At 41.8% G+C, this 15,422-nt stretch overlaps 1 protein-coding gene across 1 annotated transcript in view; it reads left to right on the plus strand.

Annotated features, from left to right (window-relative positions):
- The window catches only part of Adamts12 (ADAM metallopeptidase with thrombospondin type 1 motif 12), a 276,352-nt gene that overhangs the window by 221,612 nt on the left and 39,318 nt on the right, over positions 1-15,422 (plus strand). The window contains exon 16 of the mRNA XM_029470142.1: positions 5,055-5,265. Within this exon, the coding sequence (XP_029326002.1) occupies positions 5,055-5,265 (211 nt within the window). The remainder of the gene's footprint in view (positions 1-5,054; positions 5,266-15,422) is intronic.

Consider the following 15,422-nt stretch of genomic DNA (forward strand, 5'->3'; position numbering starts at 1 on the left):
ATCTCTCTCTCTGTCTCTCTGTCTCTCTGTCTCTGTCTCTCTGTCTCTGTCTCTCTCTCTGTCTCTGTCTCTCTCTGTCTCTCTCTCTGTCTCTCTCTCTCTATCTCTCTCCCCCTGTCTCTCATCTACCTTTTTACTTTCTCAAGACAGTTTTTCTTTAGTAATATCTTGGTTTTAGGTCCAAGCTCAACATTTGTTGATACACATACACACACACACACACACACACGCTGAGAATTGTCCAGGAGAGATTATTTTTAAACATTTGATAGAACTGTCAAATTATCTATAGCTTAAATCAAATATGAGTCAGCTGATGGCTTTGAGGACCAGAGCTGCCAAGAAGTGAGTTCTTTGGAGTGCAGAAGGCGGTCAGTTGTGTTCCCTCTGCCTAGTTGGCTTCACTCCAACTCTGCTTTTCCGCAAAGGAAAACACTGCAAGGTCGCCGCGCCATAAGCCGGCACACGCAGCACATTCAATAAACATCCCAGCCAATCACTCAACTCCAGCAGCTGCCTGCGTGCATGTATGCTTCCCTGCATGAAAGAGCAGCATGTGGCTTCAATCGAGGTTTCCTTGCATCAGCACCTGCAAGCTGAGGCTGGGTTGCTATCTGTTGTGCAGAATTTCTTTCATGGCATTGTAGGTAATTTCCCAACATTTCTGGTCTCAGTGGTCTGAGTAATAAGAGTGAGAGGGTGGTTTGACCTGGCTCATAGCAGTCAGAGCTCCCCCTCCCCTCGAGTCCTCCTCAGGATGGGAATCCAGCTAAACATGAGAAAAGTATTATTCCAGGATAACTTAGAACTCTTAAAGACTCCCTCCCCCTCCCCTTCTGCCTGCCTCTCTCTCTCTCTCTCTCTCTCTCTCTCTCTCTCTCTCNTCTCTCTCTCTCTCTCTCTCTCTCACACACACACACACACACACACACACACACACATACACACACACACTTAGAGTGCACTTCTATATAACTTATGACTCATATTAAAACAATGAAGTCCATTACTTGGGTTAAATTTAGATGGACAAAGTTATAGCCATTTATTTGGCACCAAGAACATCAGTAGTTTCCAATCCTGACTTGAGATCTTGAGATAATTCTCTGGGTAGTTCTTACAAGGCATTGATATCTTGGCCCTTCCTACAAGAAATTCTAAGTTTAGTCAGAGATGGACCTTCTTTTAAAGCTCCACTAACGTTGATATAATAATAATCATCTGTGATAAGTCCTAAGGATTTTTACATCATAATGGGTAAGAGGTCCACTAATGTTTAGTGATTAAAGAACACTATACACAAGGATGCTCAGTTGACCTGTTGTGTGTTAAGTGTTATAAAAGAAAACAGTTGTTTAAAAAAACATTGTTCATATTTGTTAGAGTGAACGCTCCTTTATTCAACAATATCATGGGTATAGGGGCCACTATAATAGAAATTTACTGTGAAGAAGATACTGGCCTCCATACCAACTAGAGCATGGGCAACTGGGAGTCTGTATTTGGGTATCAGGTCACAGACCAATGGATGGGTAAATATTAAGAGAAAAAAAGGGAACTAAAGAAAATATGGGCAAAGCTGACCTTGTAATGTTCTTTCTCAAGATACATCAGGGTGATCATAGGGGGAAAATGGAGTCCAAGGGACTCAAGCAGAAATCAAAGAAAATCATTTACTTGGGTGGACGTTCTTAACCTGACGTTGCAGAAGTCTGTTAAAAATGGATGTCACAAGGCAGTGTACAGCATTTGGTCAAGCCGAGTCTGGTCCTTCTCTGTGTCATTGAGAAGGAAATGCTGTATTTCATTTCACACTTTCACATCACAGTACATTGTTAAGGAAGCCAAGTCAGGAGCCTAGAGGCAGGAACTGAAGCAGAGCCCATGGAGGAGTGCTACTGACTGGGTCCTTACTGTGCCTTGCTCATGCTGCTTTAGTATACAGCTCAGGACCACTCATCCAGAGGCTGGAGAACATGCTATTCCGGGCTCTCCCACATCAATCATCAATCAAGAAAATGTCCCCACACACTTGCTTACAGGACAATGTGATGACGGTCCCCTTTCCTCAGGTGACTCTCCTTTGTGTCAAGCTAACAAGAAGTAACTGGTGTGGGAGAATTGAGGGCCAGTGGTAGAAGCTTGAGCCTGGTAGACCTTGGCAGGAAAAATGAGAAAAGATAAGTCTCATTTTAAACTGACAGGAAGTGTTAGTCTGGCTTGTGCTGCTGGAACAGAATACCATAGACCGGGTAATTTACAAAGACCAGAATTTATTTCTCGTGATTTTAGAAATGGGAACTGTAGGCTCAAAGCACCAGCACTCCTGAGGCCCCTCTTGTTTCATCTTCACACAATGCCTGAAAGACTGAGAGCTGAAGTGAGTCCCCAGGCAGCAGAAGAGGAGAGCAAAGCCTCTATAGTAGCATTAATCCATTCATAAGGCCTCAGAATTCATGGACTGAATACATCCATTAGGCTCCACCTCCCAACACCATGGCATTGAAGAGTTTCTTTTTTTATTTTAATTTATTTTTATTAGATATTTTCTTTATATACATTTCAAATACTATCCCGAAAGTTCCCTTTACCCTCCTCCCCCGCCCCCCTCCACGCCACCCTCCGTTCCCCTACCTACCCACTCCCACTTCTTGGCCCTGGCATTCCCCTGTACTGGGGCATATAAAGTTTTCAATACCAAGGGGCCTCTCTTCCCAATGATGGTCAACTAGGCTTTCTCTGCTACATATGCAGCTAGAGATACAAGCTCTGGGAGTACTGGTTAGTTTTAACCCATGAACTTTAAGCAACACTTTCTTTTATAAATAATTAATTTGCCGGGCAGTTGTGGCGCATGCCTTTAATCCCAGCACTTGGGAGGCAGAGGCAGGTGAATCTCTGAGTTTGAGGCCAGCCTGGTCTACAGAGTAGGTTGCAGGACAGCCAGGGCTACACAGAGAAACCCTGTCTCAAAAACAAACAAACAAATAAATTATTTATTTTATTTTATGCTCATTGGTGGGTTTGCCTACATTCATATCTGTGTAATGGTGTCAGGTCCTTTGGGACTGGAGTTGTAGACAGTTGTGAGCTACCAGGAGGGTGCTGGGAATTGAACCTGGGTTCTCTGGAAGATCAGCCAGTCTCTTACCCACTGAGCCATCTTTCCAGCCCCCTAGTCGACACCTTTTAATCCCAGGACTAACACATGATCGCTCCATGAGGAGTATGGAAGAAAACTCCAGAAAATGGAAAACAAGATGGGCTATTATCACTTCGTTAGAACACAACTGAAAGCCCTGTAGCAAGTAATTAGATAAATTAGGCCTTCAGTCAGCTCAGATTAGGGCCTTTCCAGAATGACATTTTATACATTCAGCAGTCTGCCTGTCCTCCTTTGGAAATGTCAGAGGTGGGGCAAAGTAATTAGACTAATACAGTGGGCATTAATTTGCTTCCACATCACACTGTCAAGTATTAGCTCTTTGCACATACAAGGCAACCAGAATTAAACACCGCAGAATAAATTGGTGCTCTTAATGACTTGCTTATGGAAGAAAATGGGAGAATTGAGAAAGCTCTCTTCTGCAAATTTAACTTGAAATTAAACGTACGAGAACCAAAAAAGAGTTCCGCCCACACAGCGGATGAAAAGAATATAACAAAGCTTTGTCCTCAGCAAAATTGAATACGGTCTCAAGGCCAGGAGGCCATCTCCAGGTCAGGATGGGACGGCTTCCTATCCTGTGCTATATCCCCGGGAAAAATTGAGATGTCCAACTTTACTACTGCAAGGGAGCGCATATGGAAGTACTGGGTATCCCCAAAGCAAAGATGGACCCAATCTACACTGGCACAAGAGACTAGTTCTGCTTTCTGAGCAGGAGCAGTTTGCATATTGATGGAAATGGAAGAATGGGGGCGGGGTCCCAGTAGAAATCCCTGCCATTTCTCAAAAGAGCTTTGGTGCAGCTATTGGGCCCACCCTGGAATGTTCAATTAATCACTCAGAAACAGAGAGCTTACCAACCAACTTGTCCTCAGGCAAGACACACACACACACACAAATATTAATTTATCCAACTGTTTAACTTCGTGGGAGCTTCTGAGATGGAAGAAATTACCTTCTTTAAGTTGGGTTTTCCCCCCTCTTTTATCAAACGAGTAACTGAGATTCTGAACAAGCAGGTTGCTGAAGTTACAGAGGCAAAATAAAAGCAATGAGCTAGGTTTGACAGTGCCTAAGTAAATAAAAATGGGGGCGTTTATATCTGTCTCGTAGTGGTATAGAAAAACATTAGGTTAAGAGACAGGAGACAAAAGAGTACTATGACTTCACCCCTCCAGTCAAAGTACAAATGAGTCACAGGGGATTGAGATCTGTTTGTGTGTGGGGGGTGTCTGTGTTCCTCACTTTACATGAACTGATATCTCATTTAATCCATGGTAATACTGATGAAATCACTATTACTACCCTCACCCAACAGATGAAAATGGGAAGCTTAAACTTGCTTGAAGTTTCACAGAGAGGACCTTGGACCTCAATTTTCTTGACTTATAAGGGAAGCTTTTTCCCCCCATTAAAAGACATCATTCTTTTAAAGTAAAATTTAAATTTAAATTGTATGTGTATAAATGTTTTGCCTGCCAGTATGTATGTACAGTACTTACATGCCTTGTGTCTTTGGGGGTCAGAATAGGGTTTGGGGTCCCCTGGAACTAGAATTACAGATAATAGTAAACTGCCATGTGGGAGCTGGGAATCGAACCCAGGTCCTGTGAAAGAGCAACAAGTGCTCTAAACTACTGAGCCATCTTGTTTGTTCGTTTTTGTTTTAGCAACCATATACACCAGGGTCTTTGCTGGGCTTTGGGGTTTATAATTGAACAAGTCAAACTGGCTCTGTCTGCAGAAAATACCTACAGAGTCTGCACCATCTCCAAGGGCCTCCCAGCTCTGTAACGTACACTGCCTACTTTCTCCAGCAGTGATGGAATGAGTGAGTGCACACGTGCTGGTACTGATCTCCTTACACTTCTGTGTCTGCCTGCAGGTGGTGGGCAGGGGAGTGGGAAGCGTGTTCAACAACATGTGGGCCCTATGGAGAAAAAAAGAGAACCGTGCTGTGCATCCAGACCATGGGCTCTGATGAACAGGCTCTCCCTGCTACAGACTGCCAGCACCTGCTGAAGCCCAAAGCACTGGTTTCCTGCAACAGAGATATTCTGTGTCCATCAGACTGGACAGTAGGCAACTGGAGTGAGGTAAGTTCTCGGGTTGAAGGGACAGTGATAGCTCTGCTTCATCCACCTCTTACTCATGCTTTCAAACTGATTTAGCCTAAAGTTGTATACTGTAGAGCATCTATCACATCTGGCTTGCTTCCTGCAATTCCTGTTTCTGGCCTTGCAGGATCTTACCTTCCCTTGCAGAGCAAGCAGCTATTAACTATGGATCCAGTAGATCTCACTGATCTGGGCTCATGACAGCTAATCAATTCATTGTTGGCCCATTGTTGAGCTGTTCTAGTAAACCAAAGCCACACACACAGGGACCAAAGCCACACACACATATCACAGCCCCCAAAGCCAGTCTGTAAAGCACTTGGAAAGTTCATTGCTGTAGCTAGCTAAGCCCAAAGGAGTGTTGTTCTGTTGGAAATAAAGAATACAATTGATTCTGAAACCATTCAAATCATTCATCCACTCAGAATGTGTTTGGGATATCTGTTAACAGGTCATACATTCAAATTAGCATTGCATTTCCCCCCAAATTAACTAGATCTAAATCTCTGGGTACAGGTAGGGATCCGACACTTTGAAGGTTATGAAGAGAAAAACAAACAAAAGCTGGTTTTAATTTTCTGTGTCACTGTGGAGTCTGGGTCTGTCAGGTCTTGCTGTGCCTGTTACCAAGAATGACTGATAAAAGCCCAGCTCTTCTTTCCTCAAGACACAGTATCTTCAAAGGCCTTGTTTCTACTTCTCTGTGTCCATTTCAGTTATGACCTAAGGAACAACCAGACAATAAATGACCTTTAGGAATGAACACATCAGAATTTTAAGGACAATATTGGTTTTTGTCATAACTTTATTATGTTCTTTTTTAAAAATTGAATGAATCTTTATTGTGTGTGTGTACAAATGTGCTGTGATGCACTTGTGGAGGTCAGAGGGTTACTGTGGGTGTGTGTGTACAAATGTGCTGTGATGCACTTGTGGAGGTCAGAGGGTTACTGTGAGCATCAATAGTAAATTCTATGCTTCTACCAGGTAGGTTCCAGTGATCAAACCCAGGTTTGGTGGCAAGTACCTTTACCCACTGAGACATCCCACTGGCTTTCTTGAGAAGCTACAAGCTTCCCATAACAATGGCTAGAAATTTTCAGAAGCTTTTCTGAGGTCGCACCTTCAGGAAAGTGGGAAATATTTGGTTCAGGGGAAGATTCTGGAAAATGGCCAGAATGAACAATGATGAGTGAGTAAGTAATGTACCCAGTGGAGAGAGAGCATTTGTGTCTAATGACTGTTTTATTACGTATACAGATTTCTTGTGTAGTTCATAAATATGCTCTGAAAACATTATCTAAAGAAGTCTAAATTTTGCATCAATAAAATTATCTTCTCTGAAGATACTTATTTGAAAGCAGAGTACTCCTTTGAACCAAGCAGCTTTGATTACCTTCCCAAGACAGTTTCTTTAACATATAATCATAGTTGAGATCATCTAACTTGTAGTATTGAGCAGGATATTTTGGTAGGCATATGGGCGAAAGTTAAGAAATGGAAATTATGGTCTCTAGACTGTGAAAACATCCTATCAAGTGGGAGAGGAAAACAAAAAAGTTGGGGCAGTGGAGAGAAGATGGGCAGTGGAGAAAGATCAGGAAGGATGCATGCAGCAAATAATGTATCAAGACGTTAATACACGTGCATTATGCATTTATGCACTGATACATCTGCATACATCAATGCCAAGTCAGAATATCCTCCCTGCTATTCCCGAGAAGGAGCAATCATAGCATGTATTTGGCCTGACCTGTTCACCACCAACCTAGACTACTATAAATTACAATGTTGCCAAAATAAGGCTGAATGAGGTATTGTGGTGGATCCATTAAATTCGTTTTTTAAAAAAAAGTGTTGGCTACATCCAAAACACTTAATAATTCTTGTCATGTCAAATCTACTAACTGCCAGAATCCCAGGGTTTTCTCAAAAGACTATAATCACAGATTTGGCCGAGGAGACCTTCTTCTTGAGCCCACGTGTACAACGCATTAAAACCTGCTTTAGCTGGAAAGCAAGAGACCTTAAGAGTTGGCATAAGGTGATAAGTACTAGTGTCTGAAGTCCCCAAACAGGCCATTGTGTAGTTGACAGACATCATATGTGGAATCCAGTTTCTAGCTTCCTCTTGCAAAGCTGAGCAGCAAAGTCAGGCTGGTACCTTCATTAAGAAATGTATTTAGTCAAAGTCCCTGTAGCTAAACCAGAATTAGTGAATAAATTGATGCTTACTTATCCAAATTCATTGGATAAATCTTCTTTCCTCCTTCTGTTGTCTTGATAATAGCCCTCAGTGAGCTTTGCTGAAATATGACAAGAATGAAGGCCTCTGACATTCTAACTATGCAAAGATACATTTGGGCAGTTTTGTGTGTGTATTTTTTTCATTGTTTTTAAAATTTTTTACATATATATTTTATCAGCTTTCTTTTTATTGAAAATAGATCTTTTTCCACAAAATATACTCAATCACAATTTCCCCCTCAATCCTCCCATATCCTAAAGAACAGAACAAAACAAACAAAAGTATATATTTTAATATCATTCTTTCCCTTCTCCCAACTTCCAGATATACCTACCCACCCATAAATTGTTCATGCTCTCTCTCTCTCTCTCTCTCTCTCTCTCTCTCTCTCTCTCTCTCTCTCCCTCCCTCTCTCTCTCCCTCTCTCTGTTTCTCTCTGTGTGTCTGTGTGTGTGTGTCTGTGTGTGTGTGTCTCTCTCTGTGTGTGTCTGTATGTGTGTGTGTCTGTGTGTGTGTGTGTGTGAACCAAGCCTTCTCCTGTTTAGCTCATATCTCCAGAACTTTATATTTTATTTTAAAATTAATTCTTGCTAGGTCATCTAAGCGAGAGTCTAACTTTTGATCTTCTTGAACTGAACCATCCTCCTGAATGTCTGGGAATGCATCCCCACGCCCATCTTCTGTGAGGCTTTTAGTCACATAAGATCCAAGACATAGAGGAGGTTCAGCAGAAAGTTGTGCCATATTTTTTCATGCATGAATTGACAGGAGACCCCTGAAAGCACCATGTAATTAGAAAATGTGTCTGGCCTAATGTATCTTGGACAAGAAAGGAAACAGAAAATATCCCAAAGAACCATCTAGACTCATGTATCCTGAATAAACTCACAGAGAAATTTAGGCATTGTCTCACTTCACAGGGCTTCAGTTTCACCAACTATAGCCCAATATCAGTTTTACCAACCCCGGAAATCTCTAATTGTGTAGTCTCTAGCTACTATTAACTCTAAGTTTTTCTTCATCTTAACCTTTTCCTCATCTCTATTTTTGTAAGGTTGAATAAAATAAGCCATATAAGCACTTATCAGATTGCCTGAAACACAGTGTGTGCCAGTAAATGATGACTTTGTTATCTGTCAAGAAGGCCAAGACTAGCTTTCTGTGTTACTCTAGTTTTCTCTGTGTCCATCAGAGGTATCTGGAGCCCCAAGGGAAATGACTAACATACCTAGTTCTTTAGCTCAGAGTAACCCTAATTCATAAAGCACTATCGACATGCTTCATAGCACCTGTCAGTTTTTCAAAACCCTACAGAAATAATTGAGACTTAAAAACAAATAAATATGTTCCTTTCCAAAACTCAAAGAAATATTGAAAGTCAATCATATTTAATTTAATATTAGTAGGAAAATATCCCCATTTCTCAGGGGAAGAGACTGTAGCATAGAGATGCTTAGAGATCTGTTCCAGTCATATAGCAACCCAGTGTTAGAGGCTTTGAATGCAGACAGCTAAGATTCTACTTTGAACACTGCCATAAATCTCAAGTGTCTGTGAAATACAGCAATATGGCAGTTCCTAGAATTCATCAGAAACATATTCTGTTTGGAAACAGTTTGAGAGTCATCTTTTCTTACTTTGCTGGAATTCACAATATACATAATGATTGCTGAGATCTGAGTCTCTCAAAACAGAATGACTTACTCTCACCAAATAATTGCAAAAATCAAAAGAAAAAAATGTTTCAATTGGTTTCAGCAGCAACATACCATCTCTCACTTGAGACTACAAGTGCACTGGAGTGCATCTGAGGAGACACAAAGTAAGCCATCCAAAAGCAGATGTGCTTAGTGTCTAGGAATGTCTACAATCTGCCCTTCCTTTGCCCGACCAAATGCACAAACAAGTGAACAAAGCAATCAATCAGCCAAGTTCCTAGAAGTCTATTAAATAAAATCTGTTTGCACAGGTGTTCTAGTGTTGTGGCAGCCACGTACCTAACAGGGATGTGATGGTTTGGGTGAGAATGACCCTCGTAGGTTTGAATGCTTGGTCCTCAGTTGTTAGAACTGTTTAGGAAGGATTAGGAGGGGTGGCCTTGATGGAGGAGGTATGTCACTGGACATAGGCTTTAAGTTCTCAAAAGCCCACACCACCACCCCTTCCTCCCTTGTGCCAATGGATCAACACCATACCAGTCTCCTGGTCTCCCTGCTGCCATGTTCACTATCATGATGGTTATAGACTCAAACCCTCTTGAACTGTGAGTCTCAGTAAACATTTTCTTTTATAAGTTGACTTGGTCATAGTGTCTTATCACAGCACTATAAAAGTAACTGAGAAAATGGGTTAAAGGAGGAAAGATTTTATTATCTCATGTCTTCGGTTTTTGGTACCATTTCTCTTGGCTCCATTGGTTTTATGCCAACAGCAAGGAGCAACATCATGGAGGAAGTGCATGTTAGAAGAAAGGTGTTCATTTTATGTCACTTACGAAACAGTGATAGGAAGAGGCAAAAGAAAAATCCACCATTCAAATCCTGAGCCTGGGATCTGCTTCCTACAACCAGGACCTTCAGCTCAATGCCACTTCCCAGTGATGCCATCCTACCATAAGCCATCAGGGTATTTACCCATCAGTTGGGATAAACTATCTTCAGTCTAACCACTTTGCAGTTGATGGATTCACCAGGCTGGGTTCAGGCCTTTAAGATAGGATAGCGCTGGAGAACCACTTCAAATCCAAGCAGTAACAAATCCAGAGTATATAAACAGAACAGATATTAGTCGACAGAAATGAGCTTTCAATTGCTCTTCAAAGAGAAGGCATGGGTACAAACACCAGTACCAAGAGAATGCCTGTGAATCCCTGCAGGAGCTCCTATAAACTGAAGGAAAAGCATACAGGGACAGGGGACATTTGTGGGCCTTACCTCTAGTATTATCAGTTAGGGTCTCCTGAAAGTTGATGCTCTGACTTGTGTTACTTCTTTGGGAATGAAGCTTCCGCAAGTGCCAAGATCCCAGCTCTTTCCAAATATGGCAGCCTATGCTCTTCCGGTTCCTGGGGAATATTCCTGGGCACTCCAATTTGCAAGAACTACTCAGAAAGCTGGCTTTCAGCTATGCTGGCACAATTGTGTCTGTTTGTTTCTACTCATCTAAGATACAGAATTACTGTCTTAGAGTTTCCATAATGAAGTCTCAAAAACTAGCTGCCTCCCAAAATGGGAAATCTCTTGTCCTAGAGCTGAGAAGGCAGAGATCGATTTTTGAAGAGGCTAACTTCCTAAGCTCTGTAAGGGAGCATGAACTCGTGCCTCCTTTTCCGTCTATCTGGTATTTTCCTAGAAAATTTTGGGGTCCCTTGACTTGTAAGTACACCATCACAACCTCATGGTATTCTTCCTACAAGATGTTTGTCTGTCTAAAAATTTCCCCTTTTATAAGAATACTGATCATACAGGATGATAACCTACTCAAAAGACCTCATTTTAAGTTGATTTTCATCTAAAAGAACTATCTCTAAGTTGGATCACAGTCTGAGGTAGAAGTCATTTGGACTCTGATGTTTCGACTTTTGGAGAGGAGAAGGAACACATTTTTACTGATAACAGGCAAATAAGTGTGTTTTAGTTTATGTCAAACACAATTTTTGGTATGAACCCCACCCATTCACTTATAAATTCTTGAAACATATAGAAATGTCTTATGCATAAAATATTGGCTGTTTCTTACAAAGCCCCTTTAGTCTCAAACCTCTGATAAGTTCCTGCTGTGTTTTGAATGACCTCACTCAGTGATATATCTCTGTGCCAACAGTGAGTTCCTCCTGCCTCTATGAACCTCATGTAGATGGAGTTGGCCAACTTAGCAGCAGGCCTCTTTCTCAGCAGGTTTTAATCCAGGAGTTGTACATGTGTGGGGCAAGATAACTCCCAGAGAGCACACAAATAGAATGAATAGCAAGCTGCTTGCCTGGTACAGAGTTCAAAATTATAAGGTCAGGGCATATGATAATCATAGCTGAAACTGATTGTGAGAATTCCAAAAGTACCAGTTGAGATGGGCTTTAAGTATGTGTCACGGAGCTGCATTTATCTCATCTAAAGGACTTGACAGCTCCTGAGGAGATAAACACAGTTGAAGGAGCGCCAGGCTGAATACAAAAAGAACTGCTTGTTCTGTTGACAAGAGAAGGCAACTTCCTGTTTGGGCTCAGCCGAGTTGATAGCATGGTCCTGTTGGGTACAACATGCCCTGTGCTCAGGATGGCTAAGAAATGACCACTGCAGGTCACTTGGCAGAGTGGGTGTCTCCTGGGAAAGGAAAGTACATATAGCTATGCCAGAGAACGTTTGTGTCCATCCCAAACCTTGGTTTCCATGACCGATGTTTTGAGCTGCCCTTGGGGATGATCATCTGACTTTTCAAGCATAGCCAAACATCCAGAATCTAATTAATATGAAATCTCTAGCTTTGAAAACATTTGCCGCTGTTCTGGTTTTTATATATCTGTTGCGATCATAAAAAGATAAAGAGCTATTAAGATATGTCCTATGGGGTGCAGGGGAATGGGATGTCGGGCCCATGCTGAGATAGCTCTTCCTCCTGAGGGACCAGTCAGCCACACGATGGTATAGTATAGAATAGAGTTTATTTAGGGCATGGAGAGGGGAGTTAAGAGAGTAGTAGAGGCAGAGAAAGAGAGAAGGAGAGAGTAGAGAAGTAGAGGCCGGCCATGACCACATGGAGAGAAGGAGGGGAGGGGGAGAAATGCGGAGAAGGGGAGCAAGAGTCGAATCAAGGGGCAACAGAGAAACAAGAGAGTAAGAGACTAAGAGAGAGAGAGGAGGGGGCAAGCAGCCCCTCTTATAATGGGCCAGGCCTACATGGTTGTTGCCTGGTAACTGTGGGAGGAGCAGACCTGGCTGTTGCCAGGTAACTGTGGGGTGAAGTTAAGACAGAATACCAACAATATCTATCTCGATGTTTTAAGATGTAGTAGATCAAAGAAAGAATCCACCTTTTCAGACCAGTACTATTTGAGAAAATCTTCTGTTTTTAGTACCAAAACCTAATGCATTTCAACTCAAGAAACCATTTGATGGCTATTACGTGTTTTCGCTTTTCTTGTGTACATTTACCCAATTCACAATAAGATTGTTGAGTTCTTGAAATCTGTAAGTTATAAGGTCACATGTGCCAAGCTAGGGAGATGGCTCAGTGATTCATAATGCTCCCATTCCTCTAGAGGACACAAGTTTGGTTCCTAGCACCCAAGCTGGGCAGCTTATGACTGCCTGTTATAGAGCTCCACAGGATGTGACTTCCTCGCTAAGCCTCTGTAGGCAGCATTCACACATAGACATACACACAAAAATGCAGATACATAGACAGACACATATAGTGATGAACAAATGAATAAAACAAATCTCCAAATTCAGAAAGACCATATCTTGTCTCCTTCAATTATCCCAGGGTACCCGGGCCTAAAATCCTACAGCAATAAACCACTAGAGTACATTAGTCTTTAGAGAGTTTTCTATATGTGTGCCTGGGTCTGGTTTCCTTACAACTCCCCTGATAAAATAGTTTTATGTAACATCATCCAAAAGGATAATAAGAATTGTGGAACCATACCCTTGCTAGTTGTCATTGTTATAGTCAATATTATCCAAAGCATCATTGTTATTATAGGAATAACAATGGCTTCTAATGACCAGTTGCCTGATTTGTGTTATGCAGACACTCATACTATAAATATTGACTGATATGTGCATGTGTGTGTGTGTGTCCCTTTGTTTTGTATGTGTGTTGTTCACTGGGCTCACATAGTCCTCACAGTAGCCTTGAAAAGTAGTTATTAATTTCTCTCAATTTCCAGAAAAGTGAGCTCAGATTTAATAAGAGGTGTGTGTGTGTGTGTGTGTGTGTGTGTGTGTGTGTGTGTGTAACTTAAGCCATTTCTCACATGCTTTGCAGTTATTTTTTTCCATAATTCAATACGGTAGAAACAGAGAGCACATACTTGAGAGCTTTTTATTTGATAAAAGAATTTAAATGTGCCACGTACTTCCACATCCCCACAGGCATTACAAACCCTACAAGTCAAAACAATTCAGAAGCTGGGGAAGACGTAGCAGAATCCCCTTATGTTGTTATATATTATGATGCTTCTTGGAGAGAAAACTTTTCAAGAGAGCACCATTAGCCTTGTTTCTGAATCCTCTCTAAAAACAAAGCCAGCCTGGGAGAAAATGTGTTCAGGCAAGCACTGAGGATTACTTTGTTGCATTTATAAACTTTACAGTGTGAAGAGTTGAAAACCCAGGGTGTTCAGACTAGAACGTATTGAGAGATAACGAAATTGAATGGGCTCTGAAGTGTCTTCATACTCAAAAGTGCTAGAAATTTGAGACAAAGCAGAAAAATGAACACTTCCAGCTTGCTTGTTTTGGGATCCCGGTGGATGGCAGAAGGAGCCACAGAAGCACCAGGAGACAATATTTTCTATATGGTGGCCTCATCCTTGTTGGGAAGATAGTGTGTGCTTCTAGGGAGAGAGCATAGTTCCCACTGAGGATTAGACCTGTAACTATTGGGCAGCCCTAGGACCAGGCAGTGCTTTACTGACAGCACCATGAACCCGAGTCTATACTTGGCTGCTGCCTTGGTCTATAATCTCCTGCGTTCGTCGGTGCTTCTTGTTTTCAAAGGAGCTGATTTCACAGAGCAATTATGTGTGCCTGAATGATTGTGCTTGATTGAAACAAAATAAAGGAGGAGATTTGTACACCAATAGGACTGGAGGAAGCAAGGAAGCTAAGCTAAAAAAAATATATATTGCATAAGCTTGTAGGTACCAGTTTCCCCATTCCTAATTTCCCCCCACAAAATAAAACAATTCCTTAGCAAATATATGTAGTGATCAAAAATTGTAAGAACTATCCTGTCATGTAATTGTAAATAAGAAACACCCCTCCCCCAACCAAGGGTTACTCTTCTAAAGTCAAAAGCACTGGCAACTCACTAAGCAAAGTTCACGTGTCTCTGGTAGGCTGGCTCGGTGGAGAAGAAAGTGTGGGAGATAAACCTGACTTTTTTTTTTTTTTATATTTTTATTACATATTTTCCTCAATTACATTTCCAATACTATCCCAAAAGTCCCCCATAGCGCCCCCCACTTCCCTACCCACCCATTCCCATTCTTTTGTCCCTGGCATTCCCCTATATTGGGGCATATAAAGTTTGCAAGTCCAATGGGCCTCTCTTTCCATTGATGGCCGACTAGGCCATCTTTCGATACATATGCAGCTAGAGACAAGAGCTCCAGGGTTCTGGTTAGTACATCATGTTGTTCCAACAATAGGGTTGCAGATCCCTTTAGCTCCTTGGGTACTTTCTCTAGATTCTCCATTGGGAGCCCTGTGATACATCCAATAGCTGACTGTGAACATCCACTCCTGTGTTTGCTAGGCCCCGGCATCTTCTCACAAGAGACAGCTATATTTGGGTCCTTTCAGCAAAATCTTGCTAGTGTATGCAATGGTGTCAGTGTTTAGAAGCTGATTATGGGACGGATCCCTGGATACAGCAGTCTCTAGATGGTCCATCCTTTCATCACAGCTACGAACTTTGTCTCTGTAACTCCTTCCCTGGGTGTTTTGTTCCCAATTCTAAGAAGGTGCACAGTGTCCACACTTTGGTCTTCATTCTTCTTGAGTTTCATGCGTTTATCAAATTGTATCTTATATCTTGGGTATCCTATTGAAGCTGACTTGCAGCCTTTCAAGTGAGTCCTGGGGCCTTCAGCGCTTCTCTTGTGAAGGGTGGAATAATCACTCCTGCCTTGTAAATCTTGAAGAGATGGTGCAAATATCACACA

This window comes from Mus caroli, chromosome 15 (genome assembly GCF_900094665.2).
Source record: "Mus caroli chromosome 15, CAROLI_EIJ_v1.1, whole genome shotgun sequence".
Lineage (NCBI taxonomy): Eukaryota > Metazoa > Chordata > Mammalia > Rodentia > Muridae > Mus > Mus caroli.